We start from the raw sequence: 19,451 nt of genomic DNA, 5'->3' as shown, positions 1-19,451 counted from the left end.
TTTTTTTTTGGGGGGGGGTTCACATCTAAATGTTATAAACTTTATGAATCACACGTAGGTTAAAAATGCACAGTACACCCCTAGATGAATTCCTTGAGCGGGTCTAGTTTCCAAAATGGGGGATTTCTGTTTAGGCATGTCGGGGGGGTAGAGATGGGCGAACCCAAACAGTAAAGTTCGGCGTCCGTACCGAACACCTACTGTTCGGGCACGGACACCGAACACTGACTTCACGAGGAAGTCTGTGTTACTGTTCGGGTTCGGCTACCCGAACAACCAATGTTTGCTGCGCTGTAATAAGCATGACAGCGTGGCAAGCACCGCTTCTGATTGGTGGTGATAACATCCCTGCTGGTAGAACCGCGGTTCCCACGATGTCAAAAGACAGCATGAGTGCTCAGCTGTGAACGGAGGTATAAAGCTTACCTCCGGTCACTGGTATCAGCTGATGGGACTACTGATCCCATCATCTGACACCTGCTGCCGCTAATAACAGTGAGAGCAGGAGTGGCGGATGGGAGAATTTATCAGCCACTGCTGCACTGTAAATAAATAATAATAAAATAAAAGGCATGGGTTCCCCTGTATTTTTGCTAACCAGCCAGGTAAAACTCACAGCTGGGGCTTCAACCTCAGCTGTCAGCTTCAGCAAGGCTGGTTATCAAGAATAGAGGTGTCCCCACGCTTTTTTTAAAAAATTATTTAAATAAATAATTAAAACAGGCATAGGGTCCCACCCCACTTTTTGACAACCAACCTTGCTAAAGCTGGGGGCTGGTATTCTCAGGCTGGTAAGGAGCCATGGATATTGCCCCCCCCAGCCTAAAAACAGCAGCCCGCAGCTGCCCAGAAAAGGCACATCTATTAGATGCGCCAATTCTGGCGCATTGCCCGGCTCTTCCCACTTGCCCTGTAGCGGTGGCAAGTGGGGTGATAAATGGGGGGGGTGGATATCACCTTTGTATTGTCAGGGGACATCAAGCCCTGATGTTAGTAATGGAAAGGCGTTAATAAGACGCCCCCATTACTAACCCCATAGTCATATTGTAAGACAACGTGGACACCCAGAATAAAGTCCTTTAATTGAAAAAATGACACTCCTTTAATCTCAATTAAACCATACTTACGACATCACCTAATTCCACCGAAGCCCTCGATCTTCTGTAATAAAACTAAAATACAAAACCAACAATATTCCATACCTGTCCGTCGTTCTGTCCCACGCCGTAATCCATGTCTGGGGGATACACAGTTTTCAACCGGGATGGTGCCAAAATGCGACTGTCCACGCTGAGAACCACTGGTGACTGAACTGCTGCGAGCGCGACCTTGGAGACCGGTGGTGACGTCATCGAGGTTACTTCCGGTCAGTGAGGCTCCGTTCCAACCGGGCTGCACTGCGATGACCTCGGTGAAATCCCCGCTAGAAGATGAGAGTTTTTCTTATGGTGCTAGCGGGGATCTCCCCGAGGTCGCCGCAGTTCATCCCGGCTGGGAACAGAACCTCACTGACCGGAGGTAACCTCGATGACGTCACCACCGGTCTTCGAGGCCGCGCTCGCAGCAGTTAAGTCACCAGTGGTTCTCAGCCTGGACGGTCACATTTTGGCACCGTCCAGGTTGAAAACTGGACAATACAAAGGTGACATCAACCCCCCCAACTATCACCCCACTTACCACCCCTGTGGGAAGAGCCAGGCAAAGTGCCAGAATTGGCGCATCTAATAGAGGTACCTTTTCTGGGCAGCTGCGGGCTGCTATTTTTAGGCTGGGGGGTCAATATCCATGGCCCCTTACCAGCCTGAGAATAGCGGCCCCCAGCTGTGAGCTTTAGCAAGGCCAGTTGTCAAAAATGGGGAGACCCCATGCCGTTTTTTTTTTTTTTTTACTTTTTGCAATTATTTAAAAAAAAATGTTTTTTCTTTTTTACTTCGTCCCACTATGGGTCAATCATTTTTTGCAGGCTGATCTATAGCATATAGATTAAGCAGCATCTGCATGCTGCAGAAATTGTCAGCTCTGCACTGACAAAGACTTGCTGATCATGCACTGCGCATGATCAACAAGTTTCCTAGCTCTAGTGACCCAAATGTCGTCATAACGACATCGGGTCACCATGGCAACCTTTCGGGACCCCGCGTCAGGTCACATGGACGGATTATTACGTCCAATGTCAGAAAGGTGTTTTCCCATGAGTAAAGTTAAGTTTCAAAGTTGATTTTAATAAATAGATCTTGGAATAATAATAAGTTCGACAATTGGATGTGTTAAAATAAAATGTTCCTGTGCTGAGATAATCTTATACATGTGCCCCTGCTATGTACTGTGTAATGGCCGTGTCTGACCGTACAGGAACATGGTCTGATCATACCACAGCTCCTGGGCAGGGGGGGAAGCAGAAGAGAGGATACAGATAGCATAGCACAGAATCACAGCTGATTCTTTTTGTGAGATAAAGCAATTCCCTGCCTGATTTACTTCCAAAGAAAGAATCATTTGCGAACCCCATGCTGTAATGTCTGTATCCTATTTTACTTCCTCCACTGGCCAGGACCATGTTCCTGCACGGTCAGACACAGCCATTACACAGTACACAGGGGCACATGTACGCTTTATGATTATCTTTGCACATGAACTTTTTTTTTTAAATACATCCAATTGTGGAAATTATTATTCCAAGGTCTGTTGATTAAAATGAACTTTGTTAGTGGGGAAAAAAATGGCTCTGTCATTAGGGGGTTAAAACATGACATATCAGAGTGTCAAAAATACTTTGTTTTATTTTGACATTCAAAAGCTCATTGTGGAAATGTAGCCTAAAGCAAGCCATACACTTTAAATAGTGTTCAACCATGTATGCCTTTCTCCTGAGTGAGAAGAGGGTAGCAGGCCGCTGACGGGCACCACTGGTGGTGATTTCTTTCCACAGAGCAAAAGGATTGAGCATTTTGAAATCCAGCATGGTCAGTTGCTGAAAGGTGAAACACCTCTATGCACATTGGATGCTTGGCTGCTCCTCTTGATGAAATCTTGACATTCGACTGACGTTATTATGTGTATGGCCAGTTTAAGAAATTGACCCTAATGGCAAGTGAGGCTATCTTGTGCTGGATCTCAAGATCATTACATCTCCCAATATGTTATGGTAAACCAGTGTAGAGTGCTCCTTATATACTTGTAGAGTCTGTTGCTAATATGTGAAATATCCAGATGGCTCATTATGTTTACCCTAGGTCCTCTTTAACCCATGTCTTATAGGTACGAGATCTGTTTAGCATGGCCAGAAAGCATGCTCCCTGCATCCTCTTCATCGATGAGATTGATGCCGTTGGACGGAAGAGGGGACGCGGCAACTTTGGTGGTCAAAATGAGCAAGAAAATACACTGAATCAGCTGTTAGTAGAAATGGATGGTAATGTACTCCCTCTACATTTATATGTGCCTGTCCATTTCCTATTTGTAAATCTGCAATGCTCTAATATGACTGATACACACAGAGCCTGGCATGCTATGGTAAATGGCAATGTCGGGACAGAGCACTTTCCATGGAGTGTGCCCTGACTATAGGCTGCGGGAGTATATAGCAGCAACCCTCCGCTCACCGGCAGGTTATAATGCTTCCATTTGCTTTATGTGATTACAGGTTTTAATACCACAACAAATGTAGTTGTATTGGCTGGGACTAATAGACCCGACATCTTGGATCCAGCTCTCATGAGACCTGGCCGGTTCGATAGGCAGATTTATATAGGTAAGATATTATTGATTTGATGGCTGAGCCGTCCACGTATGTATATAATTCCAACCAATGTCTTGTTCGTTTTCCTTCCGCACACAGGCCCTCCAGACATAAAAGGCAGAGCGTCTATATTTAAAGTTCATCTTAGACCTTTGAAATTAGATAGTACATTAGATAAAGAAGTCCTGTCTAGGAAAATGGCAGCTTTAACGCCCGGATTTTCAGGTGAGAAGAGATGTGTAATAAACGCCATCTCAAATTCTGTGTCTTTCAGTAACAGACTAGTTGAGTTAAAAATGTCTCTTGCTTTACTTTAGGTAAAAGCACATGTACAATGAAACGCAAAACTGCGCCTGGCCAGAAATGAGTGAAAATGGCCTGGTTAAGATCTGTCATATCACGTTTTGGTTTGCATGTATTGATGGTGCAAGATTGGTCATATGACTGCATGTATGAGATTTGCCTACCTTCCCCTTACATTACGACTAGACGTGGTCAACCTTGCTTAACCCCTTAGTGACCGAGCCAATTTTGACCTTAATGATTATCACAGCTGACACCCGGCACTATGTGTCAGGGGCGGTCATGGACAGCCCCAGACACATTAACCATTGGCACACCGCGATCAAACATGGGGGTTAAAGGAAGCATCGGCAGGGAGGGGGCTCCCTCCGTGCTTCCCGGAGACCCCCAGAGCAGCGCAATGTGCAACGCTGCTGCTGGGGCCTCCCTCCCTGCAGGTCCCCGGATCCAATATGGCGACGGGGACCTCAGGCGGCCTGCAGGGAGCTGGCTTCCTCACTGCCCGCAGAGCGCAGGCATGAGGAAGCCTGCAGCAGTGCCTGTGACAGATCGCTGATCTGTCACAGCGATCTGTGATGTGACAGATCAGCGATCTGTCACATGACAGTGATGTCCCCTCTGGGACATTATAATAAAGTTTAAAAAAAAAATAAATATTCCCTAATAAATTCATTTATTGAAAATAAACAAAAAAACAATAAAAGTACACATATTTGGTATCGCCGCGTCCGTAATGACCCACCCTATAAAACTGTCCCATTAGTTAACCTCTTTACCGAACACCTTAAAAAATAAAAAACGAAGCAAAAAATGATTTATCATACCGCCGAACAAAAAGTGCAATAACGCGCGATCAAAAAGACGCATATAAATATCCATGGTACCGCTGAAAATGTCATCTTGTCCCGCAAAAAAATAGCTGCCACACAGCGTCATCAGCGAAAAAATTAAAAAGTTATAGCTCGCAGAATAAAGCGATGCAAAAATATTTTTTGTATAAAATTGTTTTCATTGCATAAAAGCGCCAAAACATAAAAAAAAGACATAAATGAGGTATCGCAGTAACCATACTGACCCGAAGAATAAAACCGCTTTATCAATTTTACCGCACACGGAACGGTGTAAACGCACCCCCCAAAATAAATTCATGAAACGCTGGTTTTTGTTCATTCTGCGTCCCAAATATCGGAATAAAAAGCGATCAAAAAATGTCACGTACCCGAAAATTGTACCAATAAAAACGTCAACTCGTCCCGCAAAAAATAAGACATCACATGACTCGGTGGGTCAAAATATGGAAAAATTATAGCTCTCAAAATGTGGTGATGCATAAACTATTTTTACAATAAAAAGCGTCTTTTAGCGTATGACAGCTGCCAAGCATAAAAACCCACCATAAATAGTAAATCAAACCCCCCTTTATCACTCCCTTAGATATGGAAAAATAATAAAACTAAAAAAAATGTATATAAATCCATTTTCCCATTCGGGTTAGGGTTGGAGTTAGAATTGGGGGGGTTTCCACTGTTTTGGCACATCATGGCTCTCCAAATGCGACATGGCGTCCGATCTCAATTCCAGCCAAAAAAAGTTAAATGGCGCTGCTGTCATGTCGGACACTGTTCGCACCAGGGTGTCCGGCAGGCAGCGGTAATACCCCATCCTACCACTTGGTTCTCAGCGGCGCTGGTTGGTCTTCTGATCCGGCTTGGATTGGGTTAACCAGGTTGTCATTCTGGCTGAGGGCTTAGCCACGCCCTCTGTCTTTAAATTGTCCTGCGTGACTATGGGCGTCGCCGACTATAGCTCTTGCCTTGTGCTAGCGATACCGGTCTGGAGTGGTGGTCTAAGGAGCATACGGTTTCTGGTGTAGTATATTCCGTTGTTGCCATTTTGCCTCCCTGTGTTGTATTTTTTGGTTGCCCTTGCACATTATTGTATTCTCCTGTGTGTACGCGGTGTGGTGCGTTTCCTTTATCCCTGTCCATACTTATTTGTGGGGTCTGATGTTTGGTCTCCTCACTGGATGGAGGTTGGTGAGTTCAGCTTAGGGCTGGACAGGAGACAAGGACAGGGTGGAGGCCCAGGCAGGCACACCTTCAGTGTAAACCCTGGGTTGAGGGACAGACAGGGTTTCCCCTAGTCTGAGGGACACCGCAGGGGCCCCAGGGTTTCAGCCTAAAGTTACCTAGGCTTCCCATGACAGCTGCTTCCCTTCCGAGCTCTGCCATGTGCCCAAATAGTGGTTTAACCCCATATATGGGGTATCAGAGTACTCAGAACAAAATTGCAAAATAACTTTTGGGGTTCTGGTACTCTTGGGGGAAAATAAAAATTGGGGGTGAAAAGAGCATTGTTGTGGAAAAAATATGATTTTTTTAATTGTACGACTGTACGTGATAAACTTCTGTGAGGCCCTTGGGGGTTCAAAGTGCTCACCACATATCTAGGTAAGTTCCTTGGGGTGTCTAGTTTCCAAAATGGGGTCACTTGTGGGGGGTTTCCACTGTTTAGGCACATCAGGAGCTCTCAAAACGTGACATGGCATCCGATCTGAATTCCAGCCAATTTTGCAGTGAAAAAGTCAAACGGCGCTCCTTCCCTTCCGAGCTCTGCCATGCACCAAACAGTGGTTCCCCCCCACATATCAGGTATCGGCGTACTCAGGACAAATTGCACAATAACTTTTGCAGTCCAATTTCTCCTGTTACCCTTGGTAAAATAAAAAAAATTGAACCTGAAGTAATTTTTTTTGTGAAAAGTTAAATGTTCATTTTTTTTTTAAGCATTCAAAAAATTCATGTGAAGCACCTGAAGGGTTAATAAACTTCTTGAATGTGGTTTTGAGCACCTTAAGGGGTGCAGTTTTTAGAATGGTGTCACTTTTGGGTATTTTCTATCATATAGACCCCTCAATGTGACTTCAAATGTGACGTGGTCCTTAAAAATAAAATGGTGTTGTAAAAATGAGAAATCGCCGGTCAACTTTTAACCCTTGTAACTTCCTAACAAAAAAAATTTTGGTTCCCAAATTGTGCTGATGTAAAGTAAACATGTGGGAAATGTTATTTATTAAGTTTTTTGAGTGCCATATCTCTGTGATTTAAGAGCATAAAAATTCAAAGTTGGAAAATTGCGAAATTTTCAAAATTTTTCGCCAAATTTCCGTTTTTTTCACAAATAAACGCAAGTTATATGAATGAAATTTTACCACTAACATGAAGTACAATATGTCACGAGAAAACAATGTCAGAATCAGCGGGATCCATGGAAGCGTTTCAGAGTTATTACCTCATAAAGGGACAGTGGTCAGAATTGTAAAAATTGGCCTGGGAATTAACATGCAAACCACCCTTGGGAGTAAAGGGGTTAAAACATAGAAATATATGTCACACAAAATAGTTAATAACATTTCCCACATGTCTACTTTACATCAGCACAATTTTGGAAGCATAATTTTTTTTAAGGACATTATAATGGTTAAAAAGTTGACCAGCGATTTTCTAATTTTTGCAACAAAATTTACAAAACCTTTTTTTTTTTAGGGACCACATCATATTTGAAGTAAATTTTGGGGGACTATATGAGAGAAAGTACTGTATATACTCGTGTATAAGCCGACCCCCCTAATTTTGCCACAAAAAAACTGGGAAAACTTATTGACTCGCATATAAGCCTAGAGTTAATGGTGGTCCAAGAAGATGCTCCATAGATAACCCCCCCCCCATAAGCTACTGCACAAGGGTTAATGGTGGCCCATAAGATGCTTCATAAATACCCGCATATGCTGCTGCACAAGTGTAAATGCTGCTCCATAAGATGCTCCATAAATACCCCCATAATATGCTGCACAAGGGTTAATGCTGCTCCATAAGATGCTCCATAAATATCCCCCATAATATGCTGCTGCACAAGGGCTAATGCTTCCCTGTAAGATGCTCCATAAATACCCCCCATATGCTCCTGCACAAGGGTTAATGCTGCCCCGTAAGATGCTCCATAAATACCCCCTATATGCTGCTGCACAAGGGTTAATGCTGCTCCATAAGATGCTCCATAAATACCCCCCATATGCTGCTGCACAAGGATTAATGCCGCTCCATAAGATGCTCCATAAATACCCCCCAATAATATGCTGCTGCACAAGGTTTAATGCTGCCCTATAAGATGCTCCATAAATACCCCCCATAATCTGCTGCACAAGGCTTAATGCTGCCCCATAAGATGCTCCATAAATACCCCCCATATGCTGCTGCACAAGGGTTAATTCTGCCCCATAAGATGCTCCATAAATACCCCTTATATGCTGCTGCTACAATTAAAAAAATAAAATAACATACTCACCTCTCCGTCGCTGGGGGCCAGGTGCCGGTGTCTTGAGCCCCCGGCACTGGCGATATTTACCGGTCCCTTTCCATCGCCGTCCACCGCTGTGTCTCTCGGGTCTCTGCAGTAACGTTCAGCAGAGGGCACACGCTGACTACGTCATCGTGCCCTCTGCCGTCGCAGCAGGAGGACCCGGACACCCAGCGGTGCACGGCGATGGAACGGGGACAGGTGAATATTGCTCTGCCCCCATCATACTCGCCCCCTCCTGGCGCACTGTCTTCTCTGCAGCCCCTGCTTCTCCCTCGGTCGTCTGCTTCCTGCGTTCAACGGTCACGTGGTACTGCTCATTAAACTCATAAATATGCACATATTCATGAGTTTAATGAGCGGTACCACATGACCGCTGAACGCAGGAAACAGAAGACCTAGGGAGAAGCAGGGGCTGCAGAGATGTGCCAGGAGGGGGTGAGTATGGTCTCTGACACCCCCGCTACCCCTCCCGCGCCCACCCCCGGAATATGACTCGCGTATAAGCCGAGAGGGGGACTTTCAGCCCCCAAAAATTGGGCTGAAAATCTCGCCTTCTACACGAGTTTATACGGTACCCAAAAGTGACACCATTCTAAAAACCGCACCCCTCAAGGTGTTCAAAACCACGTTCAGGATGTTTATTAATCCTTCAGTTGCTTCACGAGAACTGAAGCAGTGTGGATGGAAAAAATGAACATTTAACTTTTTTCGCAAAAAATTTACCCAAACTTTTATTTTTTTATTTTTACAAGGGTGACATTAGAAAATGGACCACAAAATTTGTTGTGCAATTTCTGTGGAGTGCGCCAATACCCCATATGTGAGGGAAATCCACTGTTTGGGCGCATGGCAGGGCTCGGAGGGGAAGGAGCACCGTTTGATTTTTTGAACACACAGTTGGCTCAACTCGAGCGGACGCCATGTTGAGTCTGGAGACCCCCCTGATGTGCCTAAACAGTGGAAACACCCCCCCCCCCCCCCCGAGAGACACCATTTTGGAAACTACACCCCTCGAGTTTTTTATACCGGGGTATAGTGAGCATTTTGAACCCACAGATATTTGAAGGCATTCTTACTTCGCAGCATTTTTTCAATACCTGCTGAAAACTTTTCAACAGCAATGTATATCACTTATGATCTTATTAGACTATCTTTTTTGGTTTTACTTCTACTTCTTTCTTTTTTGGTGTTGTTTTTTTTTGTTACAGGGGCAGATATTGCAAATGTGTGTAATGAAGCTGCTCTCATCGCTGCGAGACATCTCTCTGATGCCATAAACCAGAAGCATTTTGAACAAGCGATTGAGAGAGTAATAGGAGGTAAGATGTCGGAAATGTGTTGTTCTTTTATAAATATGGTAGTAATATGTGAACATATCACACATTTCTCTTCATCATAAATTTTATTGATTCATTAGTGTAGTCCGATGATCTGTAGTTTTTGGCAAGTCTACATTAAATTGATGGTCCACCACTGAATGTCAATCTCTGCCAGGCTGAACGCGTCATTCCGGCTGCCCATCTGCAGAAGACCCCTGTGCTTGTCATTACGATACTCCTTTGCATGCCAGCTTGTTTGGTTTCTATGTACTCGTACTGACCTGGGGAATCATATGCTAGGTCAGTTTTACCATATAGTGAACATGGTAAATAAAAAAACAAGTGTGGGAGTGCACTTATTTTTTTTATTTTTTTTTTGTGATTTCACTGCACTTGGAATTTTGTCCAGCACAAAACAAGCCCTCACTTGGCCATATTGATGGAAATATAGAAAAAAGTTCTGGCTCTTGGAAGAAGGGGAGGAAAAAAAATGCAAAATGGCCTTGAGTGAAAAGGTTATAAACAGTTGCGGAATTTTTTTTTAATATTTTTCCTGCATTTGGATTCCCCCCCCCCCCCCCCGCTCCGCTTTCCAGTGGATCAAAAAAATGGTAAAATGAATGGTATTATTCTAGACTACAATTCTAAACAAGTCTGAAAACTAAAAATTGTCATTGCTCTTGGAAGAAAGGGAAGAAAAAAAATGAAAGCGCAAAACAAAAAAAATTGTGCGGTAATGATAGTTTTTGTCTATTGGATCATACATTGAATGCTGAGTGATCTTTCTTTTTCTGCCATCACAAAATTACTAAGTTTTCTACAGAATAAAGAAATAAATTCGTATTAAATTATATATGCACTTTCAGTAGAGTATTGATGTTCTTGTATACCCTTCACTTTACAGGCTTAGAAAAGAAAACCCAAGTTCTCCATCCAGAGGAAAAAAAGACAGTGGCTTACCATGAGGCTGGGCATGCTGTGGCAGGGTGGTTTTTGGAACATGCTGATCCTCTTTTAAAGGTTAGATCCACACTTTGCTCTTTATATTCCACTTACAGTATATGTTGTATATACTGTATCCTTACTCAGCAAAATTAATGGCTTTGCCTAACATTAATTTAATGTATGTGGCCAATGAGTAGATATTAGTGATGAGCGAACTTGCTTGTATAAGGTGTTATCCGAGCATGTTTGTGTGCTAACCGAGTGTCTTCGGTGTGCTTGAATAATATGTTTGAGAGCCTGTGGTTGCATGTCTCGCGGCTGTATAACAGCCACAACACATGCAGTGATTGTCTAACAGGCAATCCCTGTTTAACAGACAGGCAATCTCTGCATGTGTTGCAGCTGTCCAACAGACAGGCAGTCCCTGCATGTGTTGCAGCTGTTTAACAGACAGGCAATCCTGCATGTGTTGCAGCTGTCTAGCAGACAGGCAGTCCCTGCATGTGTTGCAGCTGTCTAGCAGACAGGCAGTCCCTGCATGTGTTGCAGCTGTCTAGCAGACAGGCAGTCCCTGCATGTGTTGCAGCTGTCTAGCAGACAGGCAGTCCCTGCATGTGTTGCAGCTGTCTAGCAGACAGGCAGTCCCTGCATGTGTTGCAGCTGTCTAGCAGACAGGCAGTCCCTGCATGTGTTGCAGCTGACTAGCAGACAGGCAGTCCCTGCATGTGTTGCAGCTGTCTAGCAGACAGGCAGTCCCTGCATGTGTTGCAGCTGTCTAGCAGACAGGCAAATCTGCATGTGTTGCAGCTGTCTAACAGCCGTGAGACATAAAGCCGCAGGGACTTGAGCATATTTTTCCAGCACCCCAAAGACACTCGGTTAGCACACAAGCATATACCTTTGGAAACAAATATTAGATTTTTTTTTTCTTAAATTCATGTATTTGTGGCTTAATATTGGGTTTAGTTAAAAATGTTACTCCATTTGGCATTTAGATGCTTTTCATGGCACTGCATTTTCAACTTTGTTGTGATCAGTGATCATAAATAAGCTGAGAGGCGCTCAGAAAAAGACAGATAAGTTACAGTTTGCCATGAGACCGTCATAGTGGGCTGACTGACGGATTCTCATCTAGTTCATTCTGCTGCCAGCAGTAGACTGAGAAATACAGGAGCCACAGAAGGTAAAAGGTGCAAAATTGTTATTGAGACCCAATTCCAAAAATTAGCCCAAGATACATGCATTTAAGGAAACAAAAAGTCCTGAAAAGTGGACAACCCCGTTGTCCAACTTAAGCCTATAACCTGTGAGAAAGGTCCGACAAGAATGTCCTGATCACTGTGGTCCTGGTCCCGGGCCTTGGATAGCATCAGCCAAATTCTCATTTCTTTTATGACCATTAAATCAGCAGTCTATCCAAAACACAAATGTGCCAGGGTCCCATAGACTTACTTTTACTTCGGAACGGCAACACCCCCATCCCCGACTCGATCGCAACCATATACCTGAAACCAGACAACGTCCTTGTTTACTTGTTTTGATATTTTTGACTAATTGTTTATATGTAGTTAAAAAAAAACTGATGCACTTGTCAGAATACCATTTAAGGCTACTTTCACATTTCCGTTTTGAAGCATCAGGTGCGATGCGGCGAAAAATGGAAAAACCGGATCCGGCGCCTGCTGCCACCGGATCCGGCTTTTTTCCCATAGACTTACATTATTGCCGCATTGCGCCTGATGGCCATGCGGCGTGTCCGGCTTTAGCCGGAAATGGCGAAAAATGCCTGTCCGGCGTCTGCAAAAAAACGTTCCATGCAACGTTTTTTGCAGAGCGCATCCGCGAAGACTCTTTCCCTCTCCCTCTCCTGCACCGTATCCGGCAAAAACAGATGATCCGGCGGGCTGCAGCTCCTACCGGATCAGGTTTGACAACTTTTCGCCGCAGCCCGCCGGATTTAAAATCCGGAAATGTGAAAGTAGCCTAATCCAAACACACGTAGGGTCACACGTCTGCTGCAGTGATTGTGGTTTTCCTGTGGTTTATTCACAATTTCACGATTTCACTTTGTGGACTTTGCCTTAAGAATTCCAATTTCTCTTCCAGGTTTCTATCATACCACGAGGAAAGGGCCTCGGATATGCTCAGTATTTACCTAAAGAACAATATCTATACACAAAGGAGCAGCTGCTGGATAGGATGTGCATGACTCTGGGCGGCAGGGTCTCTGAGGAAATATTCTTTGGGAGAATTACAACTGGAGCTCAGGATGATCTGAAAAAGGTGACACAAAGTGCCTATGCACAGGTGGGTCATTGTATGGAAGCGACACTGCTCCTTTCGCACCCATTATCACAGTCCCATACGGAGAAACAATGGACTGCGGATCTCCATTCTAGTTTATCGGAGATTATGGTTAAAGGAGTTCTCCGGTATATATTTAACCCCTTAGTGACAGAGGCAATTTGGTACTTAATGCCCAGCCAATATTTACAATTCTGACCACTGTCAGTTTGAGATTATAGCTCTGGAACGCTTAAATAGATCCCATTGATTCTAAGACTGTTTTTTCGTGACATATTGTACTTCATGTTAGTGGTAAAAATTTCTTAGATATAACTTGTGTTTATTTAATAAAAAAACTGAAATTTGGCAAACATTTTGAAAATTTTGCAATTTTCAAATTTTTGTACAGTTAAGTCAGAGTTATGTCACACAAAATAGTTAATAAAATTTCCCACATGTCTACTTTACTTTACATCAGCTCAATTTTGGAACCATAATTTTATTTTGTTAGGACGTTATAAGGGTTAAAAGTTGACCAGCGTTTTCTTATTTTTCCAGCAGAATTTACAAAACCATTTATTTTAGGGACCGCCCCCCAGGTCAATACAACAGAAAATACCCAAAAGTGACACCATTCTAAAAACTGCACCCCTCAAGGTGCGCAAAACTACATTCAAGAAGTATTATTAACTCTTCAGGTGCTTCACGAGAACTAAAGCAATATGGAAGATAAAAATTAATATTTCTCGTTCGCCTTATTGGGGGACACAGAGACCATGGGTGTATGCTGCTGCCACTAGGAGGCTGACACTATGCACTGAAAAAGGTTAGCTCCTCCTCCGCAGTATACACCCCACCGACCGGCACTAATTTCCTCAGTTTAGCTTAGTGTCAGTAGGAGGTGGACACGGGTCTTTCATTAGACCCATATCTACCTCAGTGTGCGTCGTTCCCTTGCAGGTTTCGGAGGGATACGGAGTGAACAGTCACATCCGTACTCCCACAAAGAGACTATGAGTACGGTGTGTACTGCCACCCCGTATCCTCATAGCTCTCCACGGCAGGACCAAGAGCCCCGAGCACGGATGCGTGTCAGGCGATCCACCTTGTCCTCGCCCCCCGTCTCCCACCCACTCGCCCACCAGAGCCTGTCGATCTGGATGAGACGCGGACCTCCTTCTATGGAAGAGGACAGGATCATAAGGTACAGGTTTTTGCCGAGAGGTAAGTATGGGACCCCAGAGTCACCTCCTCTCCCTAGCCTCCCACGTCTCCCCAGCTTCATCTCTTTTATTTTGGCCAGCCATGCTGCAGGCTTGGGTACCTTGCGGAGCGGGCACCCTTGGTGACATCCCCAGGTGTCACGGCTCCTTTCAGCAGCCTTTTCCTCTCTCTGCACCCCCCCTCCCCTCCTCTCCCCTGCTGCACTTATCTTGTTTCGGCTCAACAGCCGGGCGGCAGGCATGGATCCATTGCGGGGCGATCGCGCGGCAGTGCAGAGTTGCCTCCGCGCCGCCCCGCCGGCAGCCACATCTACTCCAGGCCCCGGCTTCTATTGCGGCCTTGTTCGGCGTCGCGGCCACGCCCCCCGCCTCTTTCCTTAGGCGGGCTTCTCTCCCGCCCGTTCTAAGCCCGCCCACCGCTCGCTCCCTCCCATTCTAGGCCGCCCTCCGCTCTTTCCCTCTACATCTGCGCTCCGGAGGTGGCGCTCAGCAGCGAGCGGTACCACCTTTGGCTGCAGTTAACCCCGCCCTCCCTGTCTCCACAAGGAAGCACACGTTTTTTCTACCGGGCTCTCAGGAGGTCGCCATTTTCTCCAGCCTGTCAGCCGGACTCCTTCGCCGCTTCTGTGGCCCTACAGATATGGACGAGCTGTGCAGCAGTGCTCGCTGAAAGCATCTACAGGACACCAGACCGTGAGTAGCTCTGCATCTGCAGACTGACACCCTCCTCTGCCTCCTGTCCCCCATCCTTCCGGCACTGCTTCAGTGACTTTCCCCCCATCCAGCCGCTGCCCAGGAGCCCCCTATTGTTCCACGTGAGAGCGAATCTCAATCAGTGGCGTATCTCACCAGGGCGTCTCAGTCCCTAGTGGCCATTCTTCATAAGTTGTCCCTGGGCTCCTCTGCAGGACCCAGCAGGTCACAAGAGGTTCCACCTGAACCAGCCACCATGAGCCGCAAAAGACCCAGGCAGGATCTCCGGCCGGAATCCTCCCCTCGCTCCATCTCACCACATAGTCCTTCCCAGCAGTTTCCTTCCCGTGCATCCTCACCTGAGTCAGGTGAAGCATTCTCGGATGCGCCATCCGAGGAGATTTTAGAGCTGGATTCGGACCATACCGCGGACATGAAGGTTACGGTACAGAACCTCATTGCAGCAATTAACCATACTTTCGAGATCACAGACTCCCCTGCGAAACCTTCAGATCAGGAGGTTTCGTTCAGATGGGCATAAACACCTTCCGGAGTCTTCGCTCCTCATTCTGAGTTTGCCAAGCTCCTCACCAGGAAAGGGAAAATCCGTCCAGGCGCTTTCAAAGAGGGAAGCGCCTCGGCATGCTGTATCCATTCTCTCAAGAGCTTACCGACAACTGGTCGGCTTCTCTCTCTGTAGACGCTCCTGTGTCCAGACTATCTAACAGCACGGTCCTTCCGATTTCAGGTGTGGCGGTTTTGAAGGATTCTAACGACAGGATCATGGAATCCTTAGCAAAGTCAGCATTCGAAGCGGCTGCGACGGTGCTAAGCCCAGCCTTTGCCTCTACTTGGGTAGCAAAGGCCAAAGCTGCTTGGGCGGAAGATCTCTGCCAAGGCATTCTTGATGGAGCCCAACCAGAGTGTTTGGCCGAGATAGCCAACCAGATCTCCCATGCCGGGGATTATCTGGTCTCGGCCTCCTTGGAGGCCGCCTCTTGTGCAGCTCAAGCGTCCAGCAACTTAGTTGCAATCCGACGTACAATTTGGCTCAAGGCTTGGCAGGCAGATTTGTCGTCTAAAAAATCCCTTACCAATCTGCCCTTTCAGGGTGCGCGTCTCTTTGGATCCCAGCTGGACCAGATTATCAAAGACGCCACTGGGGGCACAAGTTCTCTTCCTCAGTCCAAGCCTCGTAGACCCCCTCCAGGGTGTCCGTTTCGGTCTTTCCGCTGCGTCGCGACGGCAGAATCTTTTTCCAACCAACAAAGGCCGCAAGCACGCCAGGATAGGAAGAAGGTCTCCTTTATGCCCACTTCATCCTGGCGATCTCACTCCTCCCAGGGCAGAGGGTCCAGAACTGGAAGGTCCACTTCAGCGTGACTATCTATAAAGCCCCGAGGCGCCTTTCCAACTGGGCGGCCGACTCCTTTTCTTCAGGAACATCTGGCTTGCCTCAGTGGAAGTCGCTTGGGTCAGGGAAGCTGGATCCTCAGGATACAAGATAGAGTTCGTGTCTCGGCCCCGGGATCGCTTCTTCGAGTCCCATCCTCCAAAAGACCCCGCCTTAGTTCCGGGCGTCTTTGCACCCATCGACTCGCTTCTCCGTTCCGGGGTCATTGTGCCCGTTCCCGAAACAGAGCGATTCCCAGGGTTTTACTCAAACCTGTTTGTAGTGCCGAAAAAAGGCGGCGCGGTTCGGACCATTCTGGACCTCAAACTGCTGAACAAGAGGGTCCGCCTGCGTCATTTCAGGATGGGGACCCTTCGTTCAGTAATCGCTTCCATGGAGGCGCAGGAATTCATGTGTTCAATAGACATTCAAGATGCCTATCTGCATGTCCCCATCTTTTACGGGCATCAGATATTTCTGCGTTTTGCGATTCATCAGGACCACTACCAGTTTGTCGCCCTGCCGTTCGGTCTTGCCACCGCGCCCAGAGTGTTTACAAAGATCATGGCGGCGTTGATGGCCCTGTTGAGGACCAGAGGTCTCGTACTCTTCCCGTACCTCGACGCCATTCTAAATCAAAGCTCCGTCTTTTCACCATACTCTCCAAAGCCTTACCATCGTTCTCGACACCCTGTCCAGTTTGGGTGGCTCGTAAACAAGAGGAAGTCCTGCCTCGTTCTGACTCAACGTCTTTTGTTTCTAGGCTTATTGTTCGGCACCCGTCAATCGAGGGTCTTTCTCCCGGAAGAGAAGTTGATCTCTGCGGCGAGATGTTCGATCGCTACAGAGCCTAAAGCTTCCATCTTTCCGGTCAGCCATGAAAGTCTTGGGAAAGATGGTATAGACGACGGAAGCGATCCCCTTTGCTCAATTTCACACGAGACCGCTTCAACAGGCCATACTGTCTCGGTGGAACAGGTCCGTTCTCTCCCTGGATCGTCCAATTCGCCTCTCGTTCCGGGTCAAACAGTCCCTCAATTGGTGGCTGACGTCACCCCTCATTTCCCTGGGCCGGTCATTCCTTCCGATTTACTGGCAGATTGTGACAACGGACGCCAGCCTTCTCGGCTGGGGAGCTGTGTTTCGCAATCAGATGGTTCAGGGTCGGTGGTCGACCCAAGAGACAACTCTGCCGATCAACGTCCTCGAGATACGGGCGATTTATCATTCACTGGGAAAGGCTTTTCAGGGGTCTGCCGGTCCGGATTCAGACAGACAATGCCACAGCGGTGGCATATGTCAACCACCGAGGGGGGACACGGAGCTCCTCGGCTCTAGCGGCAGTGTCCAGGATTCTCCACTGGGCAGAGGTATTGGTCCCAGCGATATCAGCAGTGCACGTTCCCAGCGTGGACAACTGGGCCGCCGATTTTCTCGGCCGCGAGGGTCTCACGGCGGGAGAGTGGTCCTTACATCCGAACGTCTTTCATCAGCTTTGCCGTCGTTGGGGGACTCCGTACGTGAAGCTGCTGGCGTCTCGCCTGAACAGGAAGGTCCCACAGTTCGTATCCAGGGCCCAAGATCCTCTCACAGTGGGCGCCGAGGCTCTGACCATTCCCTGGTCGCAGTTCAAGCTCCCTTATCTGTTCCCTCCCCTTCTTCTTCCCAAGCTGTTGAAGAAAATCAAGGCGGAGGGGTACCAGTCATCCTCCTCGCTCCGGATTGGCCCAGAAGGGCTTGGTTCGCGGACATCGTCAATCTTCTCGCGGACGCCCCCTGGAAGCTTTCAGACAGAGCGGATCTGCTGTCTCAAGGTCCAATCTGCCATCCCAATTCTCTGCCACTTAATTTAACGGCGTGGCTGTTGAAACCGCGGTTCTGAGGCGGTCAGGTTTTTCAGATCGGGTTATTCACACCATGATCCGGGCTAGAAAACCATCGTCTTTGAGAATTTATTATCGTACATGGAAGGCCTATTTCACTTGGTGCGAGGCCAATGACGTTCCGCCCATGTCCTTTTCTCTCCCTTCTATCCTGGCGTTCCTCCAGGCAGGCCTAGATGCGGGCCTTGCCCTCAGTTCTTTGAAGGGTCAGGTTTCAGCGCTCTCCATTCTTTTTCAGAAGATGTTGGCCTCCCGTCCGCAGGTCAAAACCTTTCTTCAGGGAGTGGCTCATACGGCACCTGCGACCCGCGCTCCCGTGGATCCATGGGATCTCAATCTGGTTCTGGAGACTCTTCAACGGTCTCCCTTTGAACCTCTCAGGGAAGTCTCCCTGTCCCCCCTCTCCTGGAAAGTGGACTTTCTGGTGGCCATCACCTTCATCCGGCGCGTTTCGGAAATGGTGGCCCTTTCTTGCGCCCCCCTTTCCTGGTGCTCCATCAGGACAAGGTGGTCCTGCGGCCCCCGCCTTCCTTCCTAAGGTGGTGTCCACTTTTCACCTAAATGAGGATTTTGTTCTCCCGTCCTTTTGTCCGGGTCCAATCCACCCTCTGGAACGCTCCTTGATCAAACTAGACCTGGTCGGGGCCATGAAGGTCTACCTGGCTAGGACGTCTCCCTTGCGGAAGACAGACTATTTTTTCATCATTCCAGATGGTGCGCAGAAATGTCAGCCGGCCTCCAAGGCTACCATTGCTCGCTGCATCAGGAAGTTTGTTTCCCACCCCAGGGACTGCTTTGGGACGTCCCATGGTCTCTGTGTCCCCCAATAAGGCGAACGAGAAAACAGGATTTTTGGGTTGCTTACCGTAAAATCTGTTTCTCGGAGCCTTCATTGGGGGACACAGCACCCTCCCATATTCTGCAACTCCTGTTCTTAGGTTGTTTGTTGATTACAGTTGAGTTGTCTGTTCTGTTTTCATTCTGTTTTGTTACTTCTCCTACTGCTTTCTCACTAACTGAGGAAATTAGTGCTGGTCGGTGGGGTGTATACTGCGGAGGAGGAGCTAACCTTTTTCAGTGCATAGTGTCAGCCTCCTAGTGGCAGCAGCATACACCCATGGTCTCTGTGTCCCCCAATGAAGGCTCCGAGAAACAGGTTTTACGGTAAGCAACCCAAAATCCTGTTATTTTACTTTTTTTCACAAAAAAATTACTTTGGAACCAAATTTTTATTTTCACAATGGAATCGGGATAAAATGGACCACAAAATTTGTTGTGCAATTTCTCCTGAGTACATCAAGAGGCTCA

General features: G+C 47.0%; 1 protein-coding gene across 3 annotated transcripts in view; it reads left to right on the top strand.

Annotated features, from left to right (window-relative positions):
* AFG3L2 (AFG3 like matrix AAA peptidase subunit 2) overlaps nucleotides 1-19,451 on the top strand; it is a 55,603-nt gene that overhangs the window by 20,563 nt on the left and 15,589 nt on the right. For all 3 annotated transcript variants that reach the window (XM_073551001.1, XM_073551000.1, XM_073550999.1), the window contains exons 10-15: nucleotides 3,259-3,412; nucleotides 3,644-3,751; nucleotides 3,839-3,964; nucleotides 9,610-9,720; nucleotides 10,625-10,740; nucleotides 12,772-12,972. In XM_073551001.1, coding sequence (XP_073407102.1) covers nucleotides 3,259-3,412; nucleotides 3,644-3,751; nucleotides 3,839-3,964; nucleotides 9,610-9,720; nucleotides 10,625-10,740; nucleotides 12,772-12,972 — 816 coding nt within the window. The remainder of the gene's footprint in view (nucleotides 1-3,258; nucleotides 3,413-3,643; nucleotides 3,752-3,838; nucleotides 3,965-9,609; nucleotides 9,721-10,624; nucleotides 10,741-12,771; nucleotides 12,973-19,451) is intronic.

The sequence above is a fragment of the Dendrobates tinctorius genome, unplaced genomic scaffold (assembly GCF_039654945.1).
Source record: "Dendrobates tinctorius isolate UK_male_01 unplaced genomic scaffold, ASM3965494v1 ptg000171l, whole genome shotgun sequence".
Classification (NCBI taxonomy): Eukaryota; Metazoa; Chordata; class Amphibia; order Anura; family Dendrobatidae; genus Dendrobates; species Dendrobates tinctorius.
The sequence above is the reverse complement of the archived record's forward strand: the minus strand, read 5'-3'. Positions and strand labels throughout refer to the sequence as shown.